The sequence below is a fragment of the Egretta garzetta genome, unplaced genomic scaffold, assembly GCF_000687185.1.
Source record: "Egretta garzetta isolate BGI_Z169 unplaced genomic scaffold, ASM68718v1 scaffold140, whole genome shotgun sequence".
Classification (NCBI taxonomy): Eukaryota; Metazoa; Chordata; class Aves; order Pelecaniformes; family Ardeidae; genus Egretta; species Egretta garzetta.
In genome coordinates, this window is record NW_009258376.1 from 678,341 (window position 1) to 693,560 (window position 15,220).

General features: G+C 60.7%; 1 protein-coding gene across 1 annotated transcript in view; it reads left to right on the top strand.

Moving 5' to 3' along the window:
* CAPN15 (calpain 15) overlaps nucleotides 1–15,214 on the top strand; it is a 53,243-nt gene extending 38,029 nt beyond the window's left edge. The window contains 12 exon segments of the mRNA XM_035895417.1: nucleotides 1,827–3,041; nucleotides 3,043–3,214; nucleotides 7,146–7,354; nucleotides 7,598–7,781; nucleotides 10,614–10,837; nucleotides 11,856–11,981; nucleotides 12,912–13,064; nucleotides 13,300–13,461; nucleotides 13,768–13,997; nucleotides 14,198–14,358; nucleotides 14,588–14,766; nucleotides 14,948–15,214. Coding sequence (XP_035751310.1) covers nucleotides 1,827–3,041; nucleotides 3,043–3,214; nucleotides 7,146–7,354; nucleotides 7,598–7,781; nucleotides 10,614–10,837; nucleotides 11,856–11,981; nucleotides 12,912–13,064; nucleotides 13,300–13,461; nucleotides 13,768–13,997; nucleotides 14,198–14,358; nucleotides 14,588–14,766; nucleotides 14,948–15,125 — 3,193 coding nt within the window. The 3' untranslated portion in view covers nucleotides 15,126–15,214.
* Nucleotides 15,215–15,220: the final 6 nt, after the last annotated feature.

Consider the following 15,220-nt stretch of genomic DNA (forward strand, 5'->3'; position numbering starts at 1 on the left):
AGAATTGTGTACCCAGCCCCAGCCAAAGGGAGGCTCCCCCTCCTCCTCCTCCTCCTCCCCAGGGTGGCTCTTGCTGCATCATCTGTCCCCTCGAGACCCCGCTGCTGCAATGCAGTCTGCTCCGCCGCCTCGGGAAGCTGGTTGTGCAGGTGCTGCCGTTTGGGATGCTGGAGACCAGCCAGGACCCCGTTCCCTCCGTGGACTGCACCGGCATCTCATAGCTCTCTGCACTTGCCCTTTGTGGCATAAAACATCATCTTTTCCTTCTGTGTTCCAACCCGTCTGGAGGTTGAACCTGGTCCTTGAAGGGATGCTAGAGGGGGAGCCAGTGGTGAGCCCGCTGGGGTGCAGCCCCCGCCATTTAGGCTGCTGGTTCCTCCGTCTGGGATGGCTGAATTTGCTGTTCCCAGGAAGAGCTGAGGGCATGGGAGGCTTCTCCTGCAGAGTTGGCCCTGCCTAGGGTCTTGGGCAAGCAGGGCAGGGTGGAAGGGGTTGGAAGGGGACGAGCTCAGCCAGAGAGAGGCGCAGCTGGCCCAGAGCTTGGGTTTAAGCTTGGGACTTTAGACGTGGCTGCGTTATCTGGGAGCAGGAGTGCACAGAGGGAGGGCTCTGGGTTCGTGCTGCACGTTGACCTGAAGGAGAACTGTTTTGTCCTTGTGCGCAGGAGGAGGAAGCAAACAGCTCTGATCCAGCCCCACCTCTGCTCCGAGCTCCAGGAAACGACCCCGAGCCGGGGGACAAAGGGCACCAGGCAGGGCTGGGATTCCTTCTGCTGCGGCATGGCTTTCCCGGGAGCTCCGGGAGGGCTGCGGTGAGGGAGAGCTGCTCCCTGCAAGCCCAGAGCTTGCTGTGGCCTGTGGAGCTGTTGCTGCTCTGTGCTTTGCTTTCTGAAAATCGAACCTGCTTGGAAAACATTATTACAACTTTCTGCCCCAGAGCAGGGTGGCTGTGGTGTGCGTTGGACCCGTTCCCCCCATCGGGGTTTCAGGCATCCCCGGGCATGAGACCGAGAGCTGGTGCTGAGAGCCGGGCTCTGTGGCCTCTCCGCTTCCCAGGTAAGCGGGGCAGGAGCTGGAGCTGGAGCTGGGACATGGTGCCCCACAAAGCCTGCTGGTCAGATCAAACTCCTCGCCTCTGCCAGAGGTTGGGGGGAGTCAGGAGCTGCTGCTGAGCTCGGAACCCGGCAGCGAGCTGTCCCGGCACCGGCTCGCCACGACCCGCCTTGGCTCCGGCACGGAGCTACCGCACGCTGGCCGGGCCAGGCTTCTGGCCCTGAAGCCTGTAGCCAGGTAAAAGCACCACCCTACACCACAGCCTGCTTTTCTGTGCTTGATGGTGCCTGGTGCGGGATAACACGGTTATCCCAGTGTGGTGTGCCCATGGTGGCGAGCCAAAAGGAGAGGAGAGAGATGGGAACAGAAGGAGAAATAGAGGTGGGCTGGAGTGACACCAAAGGGGGAAAGAATTGACCCTGGGAACGGCAAGAAGGCAGAGCAGGGTGTCAGCTCCTCTGGAGAGTTACAGACAAGCTGCAGACGTACAGCGTTGTCGAGGTTGGGCGCAGAGGCGGTGTGCAAGGCACACCGGGTCGGCAGGGTTGCAAGGCAGTTTCTCGGACCCTTCCTGAAGTGTTTTTGGGTGGAAGCCAGCGCACTTGGAGAAATCATTTGTCAGTGCCAGAGGAACAATTGCCTGGAGAGCAATGACTGGATTGATGGTTGTCCCCTTCCTGGAAGCAAGGTCCTGACCGTGCCAGCCCAGGAAACGCATGGTACCCCAGCGTACTGGGTGGCCTTGGCCTCACGCTGTCTTCTGCTTTCTTCCAGCCACTCCCACTCTCCCGGCTCCATGGCTGCTGTCCGCGAGTGGTCCTGCACCCGCTGCACCTTTCTGAACCCCGTCGGCCAGCGGCAGTGCTCCATATGCGAAGCCCCCCGCCAGAAGCCCGACCTCAACCACATCCTGCGGCTCAGCGTGGAGGAACAGAAATGGGCTTGTGCCCGCTGCACCTTCAGGAACTTTCTGGGCAAGGAAACCTGCGAGGTATGTGGCTTCACCCCGGAGCCAGGGCCCAGCAGCTCCCCCTTGCCCGTCATCAACGGCATCTTGCCCAAGCCTGCCGTGCTTGTGGAGCCCAAGGGCACGTCCAAGGAGGAGACTGCCAAGGCAGAAAGCAGCAGCGAGGACTCGGAGGGGAAGAGCCCCGATGAAGCGGAGCTGGAGAGCGGCTGGGCTTGCCAGCGCTGCACCCTGCACAACACGCCAGTGGCCAACTCCTGCTCTGCCTGTGGGGGCCCACGCAAGCTCTCCCTGCCCAAGATCCCACCAGAGGCGCTGGTCGTCCCTGAAGTCATCACCCCTGCCGGATTTCACATGGCCCCCTCTACCCCGCAGCCTTTAGTCTCTGCAGAGATCTCTGATGGTGACGCCGTGGCCACCCAGGGCCCAGTCGCTATGGAACAAGAGGCCCAGAAGATACCAGCCTTCAGTCCCTTCTCCCCGGGGCTCCAGAACAACCCTGTGCCCCGAAGCCGCCGGGAGGTGCCCCCCCAGCTGCAGATGCCGGGCCCCGAAGCCGCCCAGCCCGTGGCTCAGAGCGCGGCGGGACAGAAGGGCTCTCCGCAGGGTCAGGCCAGGGCTGCCCCTGCTGCCCGCTTCCAGGAGCTGCTGTCCAACAAGCGGCTGAGCGTGCTGGAGGAGGAGATGGAGGTCAGTCCATCCCACTGGAAGTGCAGCTCCTGCTCCCTGCTTAACTCCGCCGGGGCTGGCAAATGCGACGCTTGCGGCACCCAGAAAGGCAGTGACACCATCAATGTGGTGGGGGACTCGGTGAGATTCACTCCGTGCAGCCCCTCCAGCCCTGACTTCACCACCTGGTCCTGTTCCAAGTGCACCCTGAAGAACCCCACCCTGGCGCAGAAGTGCAAAGCCTGCGGTTCCTCCAAGCTGCACGGCTTCCAGGAACACGGGACGCAGGGCGAGCCGTCCCCCCGCTGCCCCGACTGCGGGGCTTGTGACAAGGGCGGCTGCTCCTCCTGCGGCGCCAGGGCCCCGTCACTGCGTGGCCTGCCATACCGCGCAGCAGTACGTGGCCCAGCGCAAGGGCCTCAAGCCCCTGAAGAGACGGGAGAGCATGCACGTGGAGAAGAGGCGGCAGACAGACGAGGGAGAGGCCAAAGCCCTGTGGGAAAACATCGTGACCTTCTGCCGGGAGGTGAGTGCTTGCTGAGCTAGTCTTGCTCCTGGTTTCACTTGGAGAGGGCCCTCTTGGTGCTTTCTCTGTGGCTCTAGGGCATCGCCTGGCACAGGCACGCTGCCTTCTGTGCCTGGGGTCCCAGAGATCTTCACCCGCAACAGCTGGATACTGGTTGTTAACACTGAAATGTAGTGTTTTAAATTGGTGCAAGATAATCTCTAGGATGGTGACCCGTCCAGCTCACTCCCAGTCCAAGGGTGAGGAAGTCTGAGTGTTGACTCTGAAACCTAGTGATGCTTTAAATCAGCGAGAGAGAACGTCTGGGTTGAAGGGGACATTCTCAAGTGCTCATGACAGCTCCTTCCCTGTCCGAGGGTGGGGAAGGCTGGGAAAGAACGTGTCCAGGTTTGCTGGTGGCACCGCTGTCTGCAGGCAGCAACCGTGACATGTGGGTGCGGGAAATCCGGGGATGCAGCAGGCAGAGGCTCAGAGCACCGGCAGGCGTGCAGGCGGGGGAACTGCTGCTGCTGCAGGCAACTGCAGGCGCTCAAGAACTGCGAGCTGGGCCTCGGCGTTCTTGGGTTTGGTGTTTGTGAAAGCACGGCTGCAGCTGCAAACGGCTCAGCCCTGTTTTGGGAAGGACAGCTGAGGTTTGGCTGTACCCTGGCTCCGGGTGAGGGTCTCGGCAGCACATGCTATCGCACTCCCCTCCCACTCCAAATTATCTGGCTCGATCTGTTGGCTTTCAGTCTCAAACAGCATTGTGATGACCCCGTTTTTTCCCCTGAGTGGCGTAAGATGCTCCCGTCAGTGCTGCTCTTTCTCTGCCCTCCTTCTGGGGGAAGCCTCCAGCTCTTCTGGACCAGATGGAACGGGAGTTGTGGTCCCATTTTGACGTACAGACAAGGCTTTTGCTGCCTGGTCCGAGGAGCGCGTCCATGCCTGTGCCCCTGGTGCGCAGACTGGGGACCACAGAGATGTTTGGCTCGGGAGGGAAGCTGTTGAGAACGATCCTGTTTTGGGGTTGTGGGGTTTTTTTAATTGCTACATGTCCATCCTGACAGACGTGGGTGTCTTTATAACAGAGAGACCCCGATTCTGCTTATCCCCCTGCTTAAAAGCAAGTGAATAGCCTCTTTTGTAGGCAGGGAACATCTGTTACATCCAGTGGAATCAGGCCTGAAGGATGAATTAAGAGAGGTAGCCAAGTTAAATTAGCAGCTTGCCGCTGCCGGGAAGGGGAGTCTGCCTTGCCCCGTCCAGCCCAGCTCTCGGTCGGAGCCTTGGCTGAGCCCATTCAGCTCACTAAGCCAGCAGTAACGGGCTGTTAGATGAGCGTGGGCCATCTCCTGAAAATCACCCTAAAACTAAATCCCTGCTGTGTTCTGGCACTGTTCATGGTAAGTCAGGGGCTCTGCAGGTCCGAGGGAAGGGCTGGCAGCGGCGGTGGGCCAGAGCTGCTCCCACACTCGTGCTCGCTCTGCTCTTGGTGTGCCTGCAGCCTCCCACCGATGCTCTGCTTCGGGCTGGCACGTAGGGCAGCCTCCAAGCTTCCTTCTGTCCTCAGCATTTCTCAGGCTGTTCAGCCTTCCCCTGGAGGAGAGCATCGGGCTGGCCAAGTTCTCCTCCACCCGTTGTCCCCGTGCCCCAAGTCGCACGGAGCAGCCTGCCTCGCTGCGCTGCTCCCCGCAGGGATTTCTGCTCGAGCTCCAGCCGTGGGTGCTCCCTCTCTGCTATTCCAGGGGTGCCTTTTCCAATACTTCTCAGTGCGTGGCCCCCGCTTTTAGCTTTACCCTTTCTCTTCTGTCTGGGAGGAGAGCAGAGCTGACCTCTTCCACTACCTGTCTCTGCACTGGGCATCTGCTTCCCTGCCTTGTGCTGTCCCCTTTCTTGCTTATCCCGCTGGCCCACCATTCTTCTCTCCCCTGATTAACCATCCTTGCCCCCTTTCCGAATAATAACACGCATCAGCAGGTTCTGCAGAGCTAAGAAAGACAACCCAGGACTCTTGCTGTCTGTGCCATGCTCTGGCCCCTCTGCCTGCAGAGCCTTTCCGTGTGCTGGGGGCGCCCCCATCTCTGTTTTCCTCCTTCTCCATCCATCAGACAGTTCGCCACTGGCAGCAAGGCCATGCGGGGCAGGGCAGCAGCCTTCCTCGTCGGCCCATGCGGTCCCAAGGAGGTGGCAGCAGAGAAGGTCATGTCTCTGGTCCAGAACGGCGTGAAGAGGGTTGTTGACAGAGCGGGAGGAGCGAAGGAGGTCCCGTGCCTGGATTTATCCCCTTGCAGGAGAAATACGCAGGTCTCCTCGTCTGGCACCGTGTGTGAGCAGGCTCGTCCCTGCCTGGGCACAAGAGGAGTTACCTGCTCCTCTCCCTGCTGCTCTCCTGACTCTCTTTCTCCCCATCTTTGGGGATATCGGTAGTGACACTTCTCCAAAGCATTTAGAAATATGTGAAGGAAGACATCGCGGTATGGAGGTAATGAGCTTGTTAGGCAGGCTTCCCTGACGCCGGTGGGGCGTTGCGCTGCTGTGGCTCTTGCATGGCCTCCATCCCCCATGCTGGTGAGGTCTGCGGGCTCAGGAGCATTCCGGTGAGACCCTGGCCATGACACTGGGAGAGGCCGAAGGCTTCTTCCACCTCCGCTGCTTGGAAAAGCACCGCAGCGACTCCACGGGGGCCAGAAAGCTTGTGATGCCCACGGGCTCTGACTCACGGGTGTGCACTGCCCTGCGCGGGGGGTTCCTGGGGAGCCCCAGCTGCACCCCGAGAGGCGAGTGTGCGAGGCCGGGATGTGCCAAGATGAGGTTGCTGGCCCGTACGGCAGAGGCGGCTGCTTGTCAGCCACACGGGGCAGATGCTCCCCTTGCGAAAGCCAGCAAGCCCTGGGATGTGTCCTTTTTGGCCTGCATCGGTATTTGAACGGTGACATCTATTAGCTGAAAAACACCCTTCTGCAAAAGAGGAGCTGGAAGTGCTCATTAAGGCACCACACAGAAAGCGTTCACGTAGGATTGCAACAAAAGAGGAAGAACAGCTACTGGTTTGTGTGCAGAAAAGCTAATTTAAATCGGAGCCAGCTTTTGCTGCAAGAATTTAATTTCATTTAATTAACAATAACAAAGAAATCCTGGTTCTTGCTTCACCCTGTGTTAAACTGCCTGAAGAAGCCGCCCTTCTCCCCTTGGGGAAGCCCTGTGCTTCCGTCCCGCCTCTGTGGCGGATACCCCGGGGATTATCCGCCCGTCAGCCCATCCTACTGCATTTAATGCAAGCAGCTATTGCAGGGGGGCTCGGGCGTGGGATACCCTCACTCTGGAACCGCTTGGCGGTTTGTGGTTGGGCTGGATCCAATTGCAAAAGGTGCCCCTGATGTCCTCCGCAGCTGGGCCTCGGAGGTGGCACATGCCCAGCCCGGGGTGGCACGTGCCCAGCCCAGCGTGGCCCCTCCGGAGCAGGGCCAGCTCGGTCCTTAGCGCCGGGCTCGGGTTGAGGAGTGTTTGCTTGCCAGGTGGCTCCTCGCAGCCTTGCTGCTCGCATGCTTTGCCACTTATAGAGGCAGCCAAGGTCCCCCACCGTCCACCTTTTAGCACCAGCATGAAGTGCGAGACGGTCCCTGCACGGGGAGGTTCCTGTCAAACAGAAAAAGGCAGATTTGAGTCGCAGTCTGGAGCTTGGGGCCTGGAGAGGTGAGCCGGCTCCCGGCAGGGCTGGACGCTGGATCTGATGCACAAAACGCATCTGTGCCCTTGCCAGCAGACGCCCGGTCCCAGACCTCCTCCCCGGCACGGCGTCGGAAGGGGCTGCCCGGGCCAGGCAGAAGGGCTGGGGGCTCCGCTCTCGCTCCTGGGGGTGCAGTGGGAGGCTTTCCAGGCCAGCCCCATCCCAGGAGGCCCCGGGGAGCTGTGTGCTGCACACTGATGCTCTCCTTGCCTTTCGCTCTCGCAGAACAAAGTCAATTTTGTAGATGACAGTTTCCACCCTGGGCCCAAGTCCGTGGGATTCCCGGAAGGCGACAGCGTGCAGCAGAGGGTGAAACAGTGGCTGCGACCCCACGAAATCAACTGTAGCATCTTCAAGGACCGATCGGTGAAGTGGTCGGTGTTTCGGACACCCAGGCCGTCGGATATCCTGCAGGGACTGCTGGGAAACTGCTGGTAAGGGGGAGCGAACCAGGCTGACACCCTCCTACCCCTTCCTCCTTCCCCCCCACCTTCGTCCAGCTCCAGATCAGGCCCCTCAGCCCTACTCAAACCCATTGCTACCCCGAGGCGTGTCCCCCATCCTCTGCCTCACCCCCTACCGAACGGCTGCAGCCCGCGGTCCCCTGCGCTGCGTGGCTGGGCAGCTGCCTGCCCGTGCCCCGCTGAGATCCGTCCCGCGTCCCGTCCCTCCGGCAGGTTCCTGAGTGCCCTGGCCGTGCTGGCCGAGCGGCCGGAGCTGGTGGAGAGGGTGATGATCACGAGGACGCTGTGCCCCGAGGGCGCCTACCAGGTGCGGCTGTGCAAGGACGGCACCTGGACCACGGTGCTGGTGGATGACATGCTGCCGTGCGATGAGTGCGGGTACCTCCTCTTCTCGCAGGTCAGCGGCCCTGGCGGGGAGAGGGGTGCTGGGAGGGTTTGGGCAGTGCTCCGGGGGCAGGGGGAGGCTGGTCCCCTGCTCTCCCAGGAGAGACGACTGATGGAGGTGGTGGGAAGAGATGCTGCTGTGGGTCACCCGAGGCCCCTACTCCGTGCCGCATGGGGCATTTGCAGCTCAGCACCCTGCTTTTTGCTGCGCTCTCAGGACAGCTGAACTCTTTGAGGCCATAATATAAATCTATTTAAGCCCCTTTTCGGCATTTTCCAGGCTGCGATGGAGAAGTTTCATTTGCAGCTCAGCACCCTGCTTTTTGCTGCGCTCTCAGGACAGCTGAACTCTTTGAGGCCATAATATAAATCTATTTAAGCCCCTTTTCGGCATTTTCCAGGCTGCGATGGAGAAGTTTCATTTGCAGCTGCTTTTCCATCACTCCCCCCTGCACCACAGCCACTTCACTTGCAGGGGAAGCCATCCCTAATCTTCACAGCAAAAGGAAAATATTCTAACCTGTGTGTTTTGCCCTGCGAGGGGCTGGGGGAAAGCTGTTTCCTTCCTTTGCGGAGAGGTCTGGCAGCTTGGCTTTGCCGGGGAGGGAGTGTGGAGAGGGAGGATCGCACGACAGTGCAGCCTGTTCCGAGCCAGTGCCCGGTTGCTCTGAGCACACTCGGGTGGCATCTGCTAGGATTAACGAAGCTCCCGCAGCCCCTTGGGGACGTCACTGCGCGTTATGCCCTGCCCTGCCTGCCAGGCCCAGGGGCGCTTGCTGGGATCACGGCCATGAAGGAGACTGAGAACGTCTTTATCTGCCAAACAAAACAAAGCCCGGCTCTCAGGAGGAGCCAAGGGCCCGGCACCGCTGCGTTGGACTCTGTTTTGCAAATCCCAACCCCATCTTTTAGAAGTACGCACAGCCCCAAACCACATCGTGAGTGAGCTGTGGGTATCGGGACAGGACTCTGGCTGGGGAAACGGGGCCCAAAGATGAGTATTTGGGGACCTTTAATGTCAGTACAGCTTGCACAGTCCCCAGCCTGCATGGGCTCGGTAGCCTGAGCCCTCCGCAGCGTGGAGGTGGCCCGATCCTGGGGCAACTGTTAATTGCATGGGTGCTAATGGGCCAAAACGGGCGCAGTCACGGGGTGCCAAAGCCTGCGCTGCCTGGCTGCGATTCGGCAGAGGGTGATCCCCAGCGGGACGCTGAGTGGGGCAGAACGATTGCCAGCACCGCTGGAAGTTGGTCCTGTTAAGGAGAAACTTTGGAGGGGGGAGGAAGAAGGAGTCCGTGTCTGCATTTTGCCTCATGGTAGACAGCAAGGATCCAGTCAGACACATTATTTTCAGCGTAAGATTTGCCTGTCTTGGTTTTTTTTCTTTTCCATCCATTTTTCCTCTCTTAAAATTTCAGGTCTGCGCTTTTTTTCTTTCTTTTTTTTTTTTTTTTTTTTTTTTTGACGATTGAAGGTTTTCACACTGGCTGGGCTTGCCTTGCCTTTGTTTCCGGAGGCATCTGAATCGTGACGAGAGTTTTCTGCCGAGCATTTAGCTGTGGGAGCTGAATGTGGGAGCTAAAAATGGAAAAATGGAGACTTTCAAAAATAAAGGCAAATGGGGCTCTTATCAGAGCTCCCTGGCTGCGGCTCTGGCAGAAATAAACATGGATTTTGTTGAGCGAGGGACTCAAAAACCAGTGAAAAGCACTTGTAAGCTTGCTTTATCCATCGGAAGGAAATCTTCGCTGCCCTCCTTTCCTCTCCCAGCTCTTGGCTGCCACCTGTGAGTCGCAGACAGTCACAGTGTGCCGATGCTTTTCCCCTGCTGCCCTCCAAGCACCGGGTGCTCAACCCGATGTGGTGGGGACCCGGAGGCCAGCAGACATCTCCTTCTGCCCTCGTACGCTGCCGCCTTCGTGTCCTCACAGCAGGCAGGGGCTGGAGCGGAGCCGTCTCCCCCCCCAGCCTGAACATGCCCAGGAGTCAAGCGCGGCTGGCGACTGCGGCCACGCCGAGGGCCCGCAGCGGTGCCTGGCACGTAGCGGTGAAGGCTGCGCCCTGAGCCCGCATCGCTGTGGCCGATGGAGGCTTTGCAAACCTCTGGGTGCGTTAATGCAGCTTCTGCATTTCTTTCTGAATCCGTAATCAGCCCAGCGACGCCAAAAGCACCAGAGCAAAGCGACCCCAGGGGAGAGTTTCCCCCTGCACAACTTGCACCTTCTCGGCACAGCTTGCTGCTGTCCCTCTGCTGGAGTAGGGGACTTTGTCCGTCTGCCTGGGAGCTTTTGGAGCTCGTCCTTGAAACAACATCACTGTTCCATGGGTGAAATCGAATCGGTCCCACAGCCGTGTGTGCTCCAGGCAGCCTCCTCCGCCAGAGGTGCTTGGTTTTGGTGTGCAGCAGCGTGCGAGTGAAAGGCAGCTGTTCCAGATGTGCTCGCTGTCTTCTGCCATCATTAAACATTTTTAAATCCAGGTTGAAGCAGAGGGAAGGGACTGCTAGATTACAAGGTGGACACTCGCCGCGGCCAGCCAGCCGGCCTGGGCACCCCAGGGTGCAGCTCTGCTGGCATCTGGGCCTCTTAGGCATTCCCTCCAGGACATTTTCCCAAGGGAAATTAAACAAAACACTGAGCAGGCAGCGAGCAGGGCCACCCTTGGCCTTGGGCAGACGAGATCCCAGGGGCTTGGCCTTGCTGCTCCTGCCTCCCCATCTCCCACAGCAGCAGGAGGGCGGGCAGGGGTGGGTGAGCGGGGTTTTGCCTTGTCTGCGCACGCTGCCTTTGCTTGCCCATCTCCGGCCCCGGGGCGGCTCCTGACGTGCTTCTCCCTCTCTCCGCAGGCCCAGAGGAAGCAGTTGTGGGTCGCCCTCATTGAGAAGGCGCTGGCCAAGCTTCATGGTTCGTACTTTGCCCTCCAGGCAGGGCGTGCTATTGAAGGCCTGGCTACACTAACGGGTGCCCCCTGCGAGAGCCTGATGCTGCAGGTCAGCTCCACTAACCCTCGCGAGGAGCCCATTGACACTGACCTCATCTGGGCCAAAATGCTGAGTTCTAAGGAGGCTGGGTAAGACGAGGCAGGAGGGCGCCGTGGCAGGAGCATGGACGCTCGGAGAGGGGGGCGAGGGGGGCCGCTCTCATTTGTAAGAGGCTCAGAGGAGAGGGGATAGTGCATTACCCAGGGTGCAGCCCACCACCCTTGGCATTCACCTGGAGTGCTGCTGGAGCTCCCCCTCTAAGCTCTAAGAAATTCTTTCTCCTTTGTTTAATTTTCCTATGAAATTAAAATCCCGGTGAATTCCCTGTGCACATTTACTGCTGTCTTACGGGGGGGTTGAAGTGGCTGGCACTGTGCCTGCTTGCTTTGCGTTGAGGTTTTTTTGTATGGTTAAGTGCTTGACCCTGCACGTGTCTCCCACCCACACGTGGCACCTTTGCTGGCCATACCTGGGCATGACTATAGGCAATCTATAGGGGGCAAAGCAAAAGCAAAGGCCTCTTGCTTATCGCTCCGGCGGGAGGAGCGGGAGGGCAGTTAGGTTGGCTGAAGGCAGGGTTGCTCCTGCCAGCCTGCACTACGGGGCCACATGGGAGCCCCATAGGTCCCAGCACGTGGTGTCCTCCCAAACCTGGCTGGCGCAGACCTCCCGCCCCGAATAGCCTGTCCTCACCCCTGCGGAACGGGCCAGCTGCCTGTGGCGTGGAGGCAGACGTACCGCTTGCCTTCCCCTGCGGCTGAGCCCTGCCAGCCACCAGAGACGGGCAGGACCCCGGGGCCTGGCAGAAAACGGGTGAGGTTTGGGCAAAGCTTTCAGCCCTGCAGGTGAGGGCTCTGCTGGACAAGCTTGCCACGGAGCCCAGGCTCAAGCATGCACACAGGCGGGTGGAAGGAGCTCACTGCTACCCAGGCAGAGCTCTGGCCAGCAGGGCTGGGGCACTGCTCCGGGGAGGTTTACGGTGTTGTTGCAGAGAGGGAATCTCCAGGAGCCTCCTGGAGGGGAGCCTGTCCCATTCCTTGAGCAGTAGGGACAAGCTTCCCCCCCATGCCTGGCAGGACACCGAGGAGTTTGCTGTCCCCTGTGCAGGTTCCTCATGGGCGCATCCTGTGGTGGAGGCAACATGAAAGTGGACGATGTGGCCTACGAGAGTATGGGTCTGCGTCCACGGCACGCCTACTCCATCCTAGATGTGCGGGATGTCCAAGGCTTCAGGTGAGTTTGGAGTGGAGGCTGGCATTAGACTGGATCTAAGGAAGAAATTCTTTCCAACGAGGGTGGTGAAACCCTGGCAGGGGTTGCCCAGAGAGGGGGTGGAGGCCCCATCCCTGGGAACATCCAAGGCCAGGTTGGACTGGGCTGTGAGCAACCTGATGTGGTTCAAGGTGTCCCTGCTCCCTGCAGGGGGGTTGGGCTGGGTGACCTCTAGGGGTCCCTTCCCACCCAAAACATTCTGTGATGATTCTATGGTACAGCCCCAGCAGAAGCCCTGGGGACAGGTTATTGAGTGCATGCTCTACAAGACCTCAGGGACTCTTTGGTGTCCCATCCTCATGGCCAGCGAGGGCTGTTTCTCCGTCTCAGGGTGTCACGTAAACGCTGTTGTGGTACAACCTGTCCTTGCCTGGCACTGGCTCCATGCCCAGGGCTGCTCTGCTCCAGGATGCCCTGTGGTGCAGAATGGTTCGCCTGGTCTTCTCACAAGATGCAGAGGGATTGAGTTGAGCTCTTTCAACTCAATGAGGCAAACAGGGTGCCCTTCTCGCCTTTGGAGGGTGGGGGGACAGAAAGCCTGTGTGCTGTATGAAGCCCCATTTTCATCCATGTCACTCCTGGGCTTGTGCAGCTCCAGGGACACGCTTGGCAGCCCCTTCCCAGCTGAGCCGCTTCCCTGCAACGCCTGGCTGGAGCCCCTTTGGGCAGGGAGGGACAGAGGGAGCTGCAGCAGATCCAGAGCTGCAGGACATGGGCATCTGGGGCCCCGGTGGGGGTGGCAAATTAGGTCTGGGATGCTGTGAGGGCTTTGAAAGGCGGGGGGGGAAGTGGCATGGTGCCCTCTGCAGGGGGCTGGCTGGGCTGTAGAGCATCTCAGAGGTGATCTTCCTTTCTCCTGGGCCTCTGACACCGTTTTTCTCCTTCCCCCAGGTTACTGCGGCTCCGAAACCCCTGGGGCCGCTTCTCCTGGAACGGCAGCTGGTCCGACGAGTGGCCGCACTGGCCGGCACCCTTGCGTCATGACCTGATGCCCCACGGCAGCAGCGAGGGCGTCTTCTGGATGGAGTACAGCGATTTCATTAAGTACGATAGTGCCCAGGAGGCAGAGGCTTTGGGGTGGGAAGCCAGGAAGGGGACAGAAAATGGGACATGGCGGGGTCAAGATGGGGCAAGCAGGACCGGGCATCCCCAGGGGCGTAGGGGTGACCCGCCGGTGCCTGCTGCTGCCAGCCGCGTGAGCTGCGGCGTGCTGGAGCGTGGGGGCAGAGCAGTGTCCCCGCAGAGGATCCTGCCAAGGCTGAGCCCAGCTTCCCCGCAGGTATTTTGACTCCGTGGATATCTGCAAGCTCCATTCGGACTGGCACGAAGTGCGTGTGCAGGGCATGTTCCCCAACAAGGCCAACGGGCCGGTGACGGTGACATCGCTGACAGTGTTGGAGCGTGCCGCCCTGGAGTTTGCCCTCTTCCAGGAGGGCAGCAGGTGAGCTGGGCAGCGCACGGGCCGCAGGCAGTGGCCCGGACCCAGGAGAAATCCCAAACACATCACCCTCTCGCCCCGTGCCGCCCCGTGGGGTGTGGCAGAGCTCGGGGACGAGCCCCCAGTTCTCAGGGTCTGCTCATATTTTAGCTGAAACACAAGCCCTGAACGCGCGCTGGTTCCTGGGGCTGGGCACTTGGGGCAGCAGGAGGACTCTTCCTCTGGATCCACCGTCCTGCCCGTGGCCCCCACGTGCTCTGCGGGGCGGCGCGTGGGTGACGTGTGATTCTTCTCCCCCTCCCGGCGCAGGCGGTCGGACATGGTGGACAGCCACTTGCTGGATCTGTGCATCATGGTTTTCCGGGCCACCTTCACCAGCGGGAACAAGCTGAGCCTGGGCCGGCTGATGGCTCACAGCAAACGAGCCGTCAAGAAGTTCGTCAACTGCGACGTCATGCTGGAGCCGGGCGAGTACGCCGTCGTGTGCTGTGCCTTCAACCACTGGAGTGCCGCCCTGGCAGGCCCTGCCGCTGCCCAGGGTAAGGGGCTGGGCTGCCCGCCCCGTGGCGACGCTGGCAGAGACCTTGGGGGAGGCAGAGGTGACAAAGCCCTCGATCTTCACCGTGGGGACTTTGCTGGGGGTGGAGGTTGCCTGCACGTACAGCAACCCCGCAGCACCCTGCTCCTGGGGGTTGGTGACAGTCTCACTGATCCCCCCTTCCTCCGTGTGTCTCTGCAGCATCCAGTCCCACCAGCAGCCGACCGGCCACCGATTATTCCAGCTATATCCTGGCCATCTACAGCTCCCGCCTGGTGATGGTGGAGCAGGTGGAGGCGCAGCCCACCACGTTGGCGGACGCCATCATCCTGCTGACCGAGAACAAGGGCGAGCGCCACGAGGTGGGCACGGGGCAAGGGGCTGGAGGGGTCGATCCTGTCCGCGGGAGCCTGGGCCCTGCCTCTGCTGTGTCCTCGGTCTGGCAGGGGTCGGGCAGGGCTGTGCCGGCGCTGCCTGCCGCCTGGTTCCCTCCGCCCCTGGCTGGAAGTGGAAGATGCTGGTCTGGGGGCTGAGATTTGGAGGCAGGGGTGCCCAGAGGCTTCACACCCCTGACGCTGCCGTTTGCCGCAGGGCCGCGAGGGGATGACCTGCTACTACTTGACGCATGGCTGGGCAGGGCTCATTGTGGTGGTGGAGAACCGGCACCCCAAGTCCTACCTGCACGTCCAGTGCGACTGCACCGACAGCTTCAACGTGGTCTCCACGCGTGGCAGCCTCAAAACGCAGGACAGCGTCCCCCCCCTGCACAGGTCCGGGGTAGGCAGGGGTGGGTCGGCGAGGGCAGGCGGGCGCTGTTGGCCCCTTGGGGAGCTTGGGGCGAGGCAGAGCCTGGAGCTGGCAGGGAGGTACGGGGAGAGGGTGGGCACTGGGGTGGCAGGCAGGGGGTGGGATGGCCGGGCAGAGGCCCTGAGCCCCTCACTCTCTTTGCAGGCAGGTGTTGGTGATCCTCTCCCAGCTGGAGGGTAACGCCGGCTTCTCCATCACCCACCGCCTGGCTCACCGCAAAGCCACCCAGGCCTTCCTCAATGACTGGATGTCGACAAAGGGCACCCACAACCCGCTGCTCACGCCCGAGGTCGCTGGGCTCCACGGCCCCCGGCCCCTATGACGAAGCGCCTCCCCCTCCCCGCTCCGCTCCCCTGTTATTTTCACCGAGCCTCTGGCCTGGGGCCGTCCCCCGAGCTGTCAGCGCTGAGCCGCGGG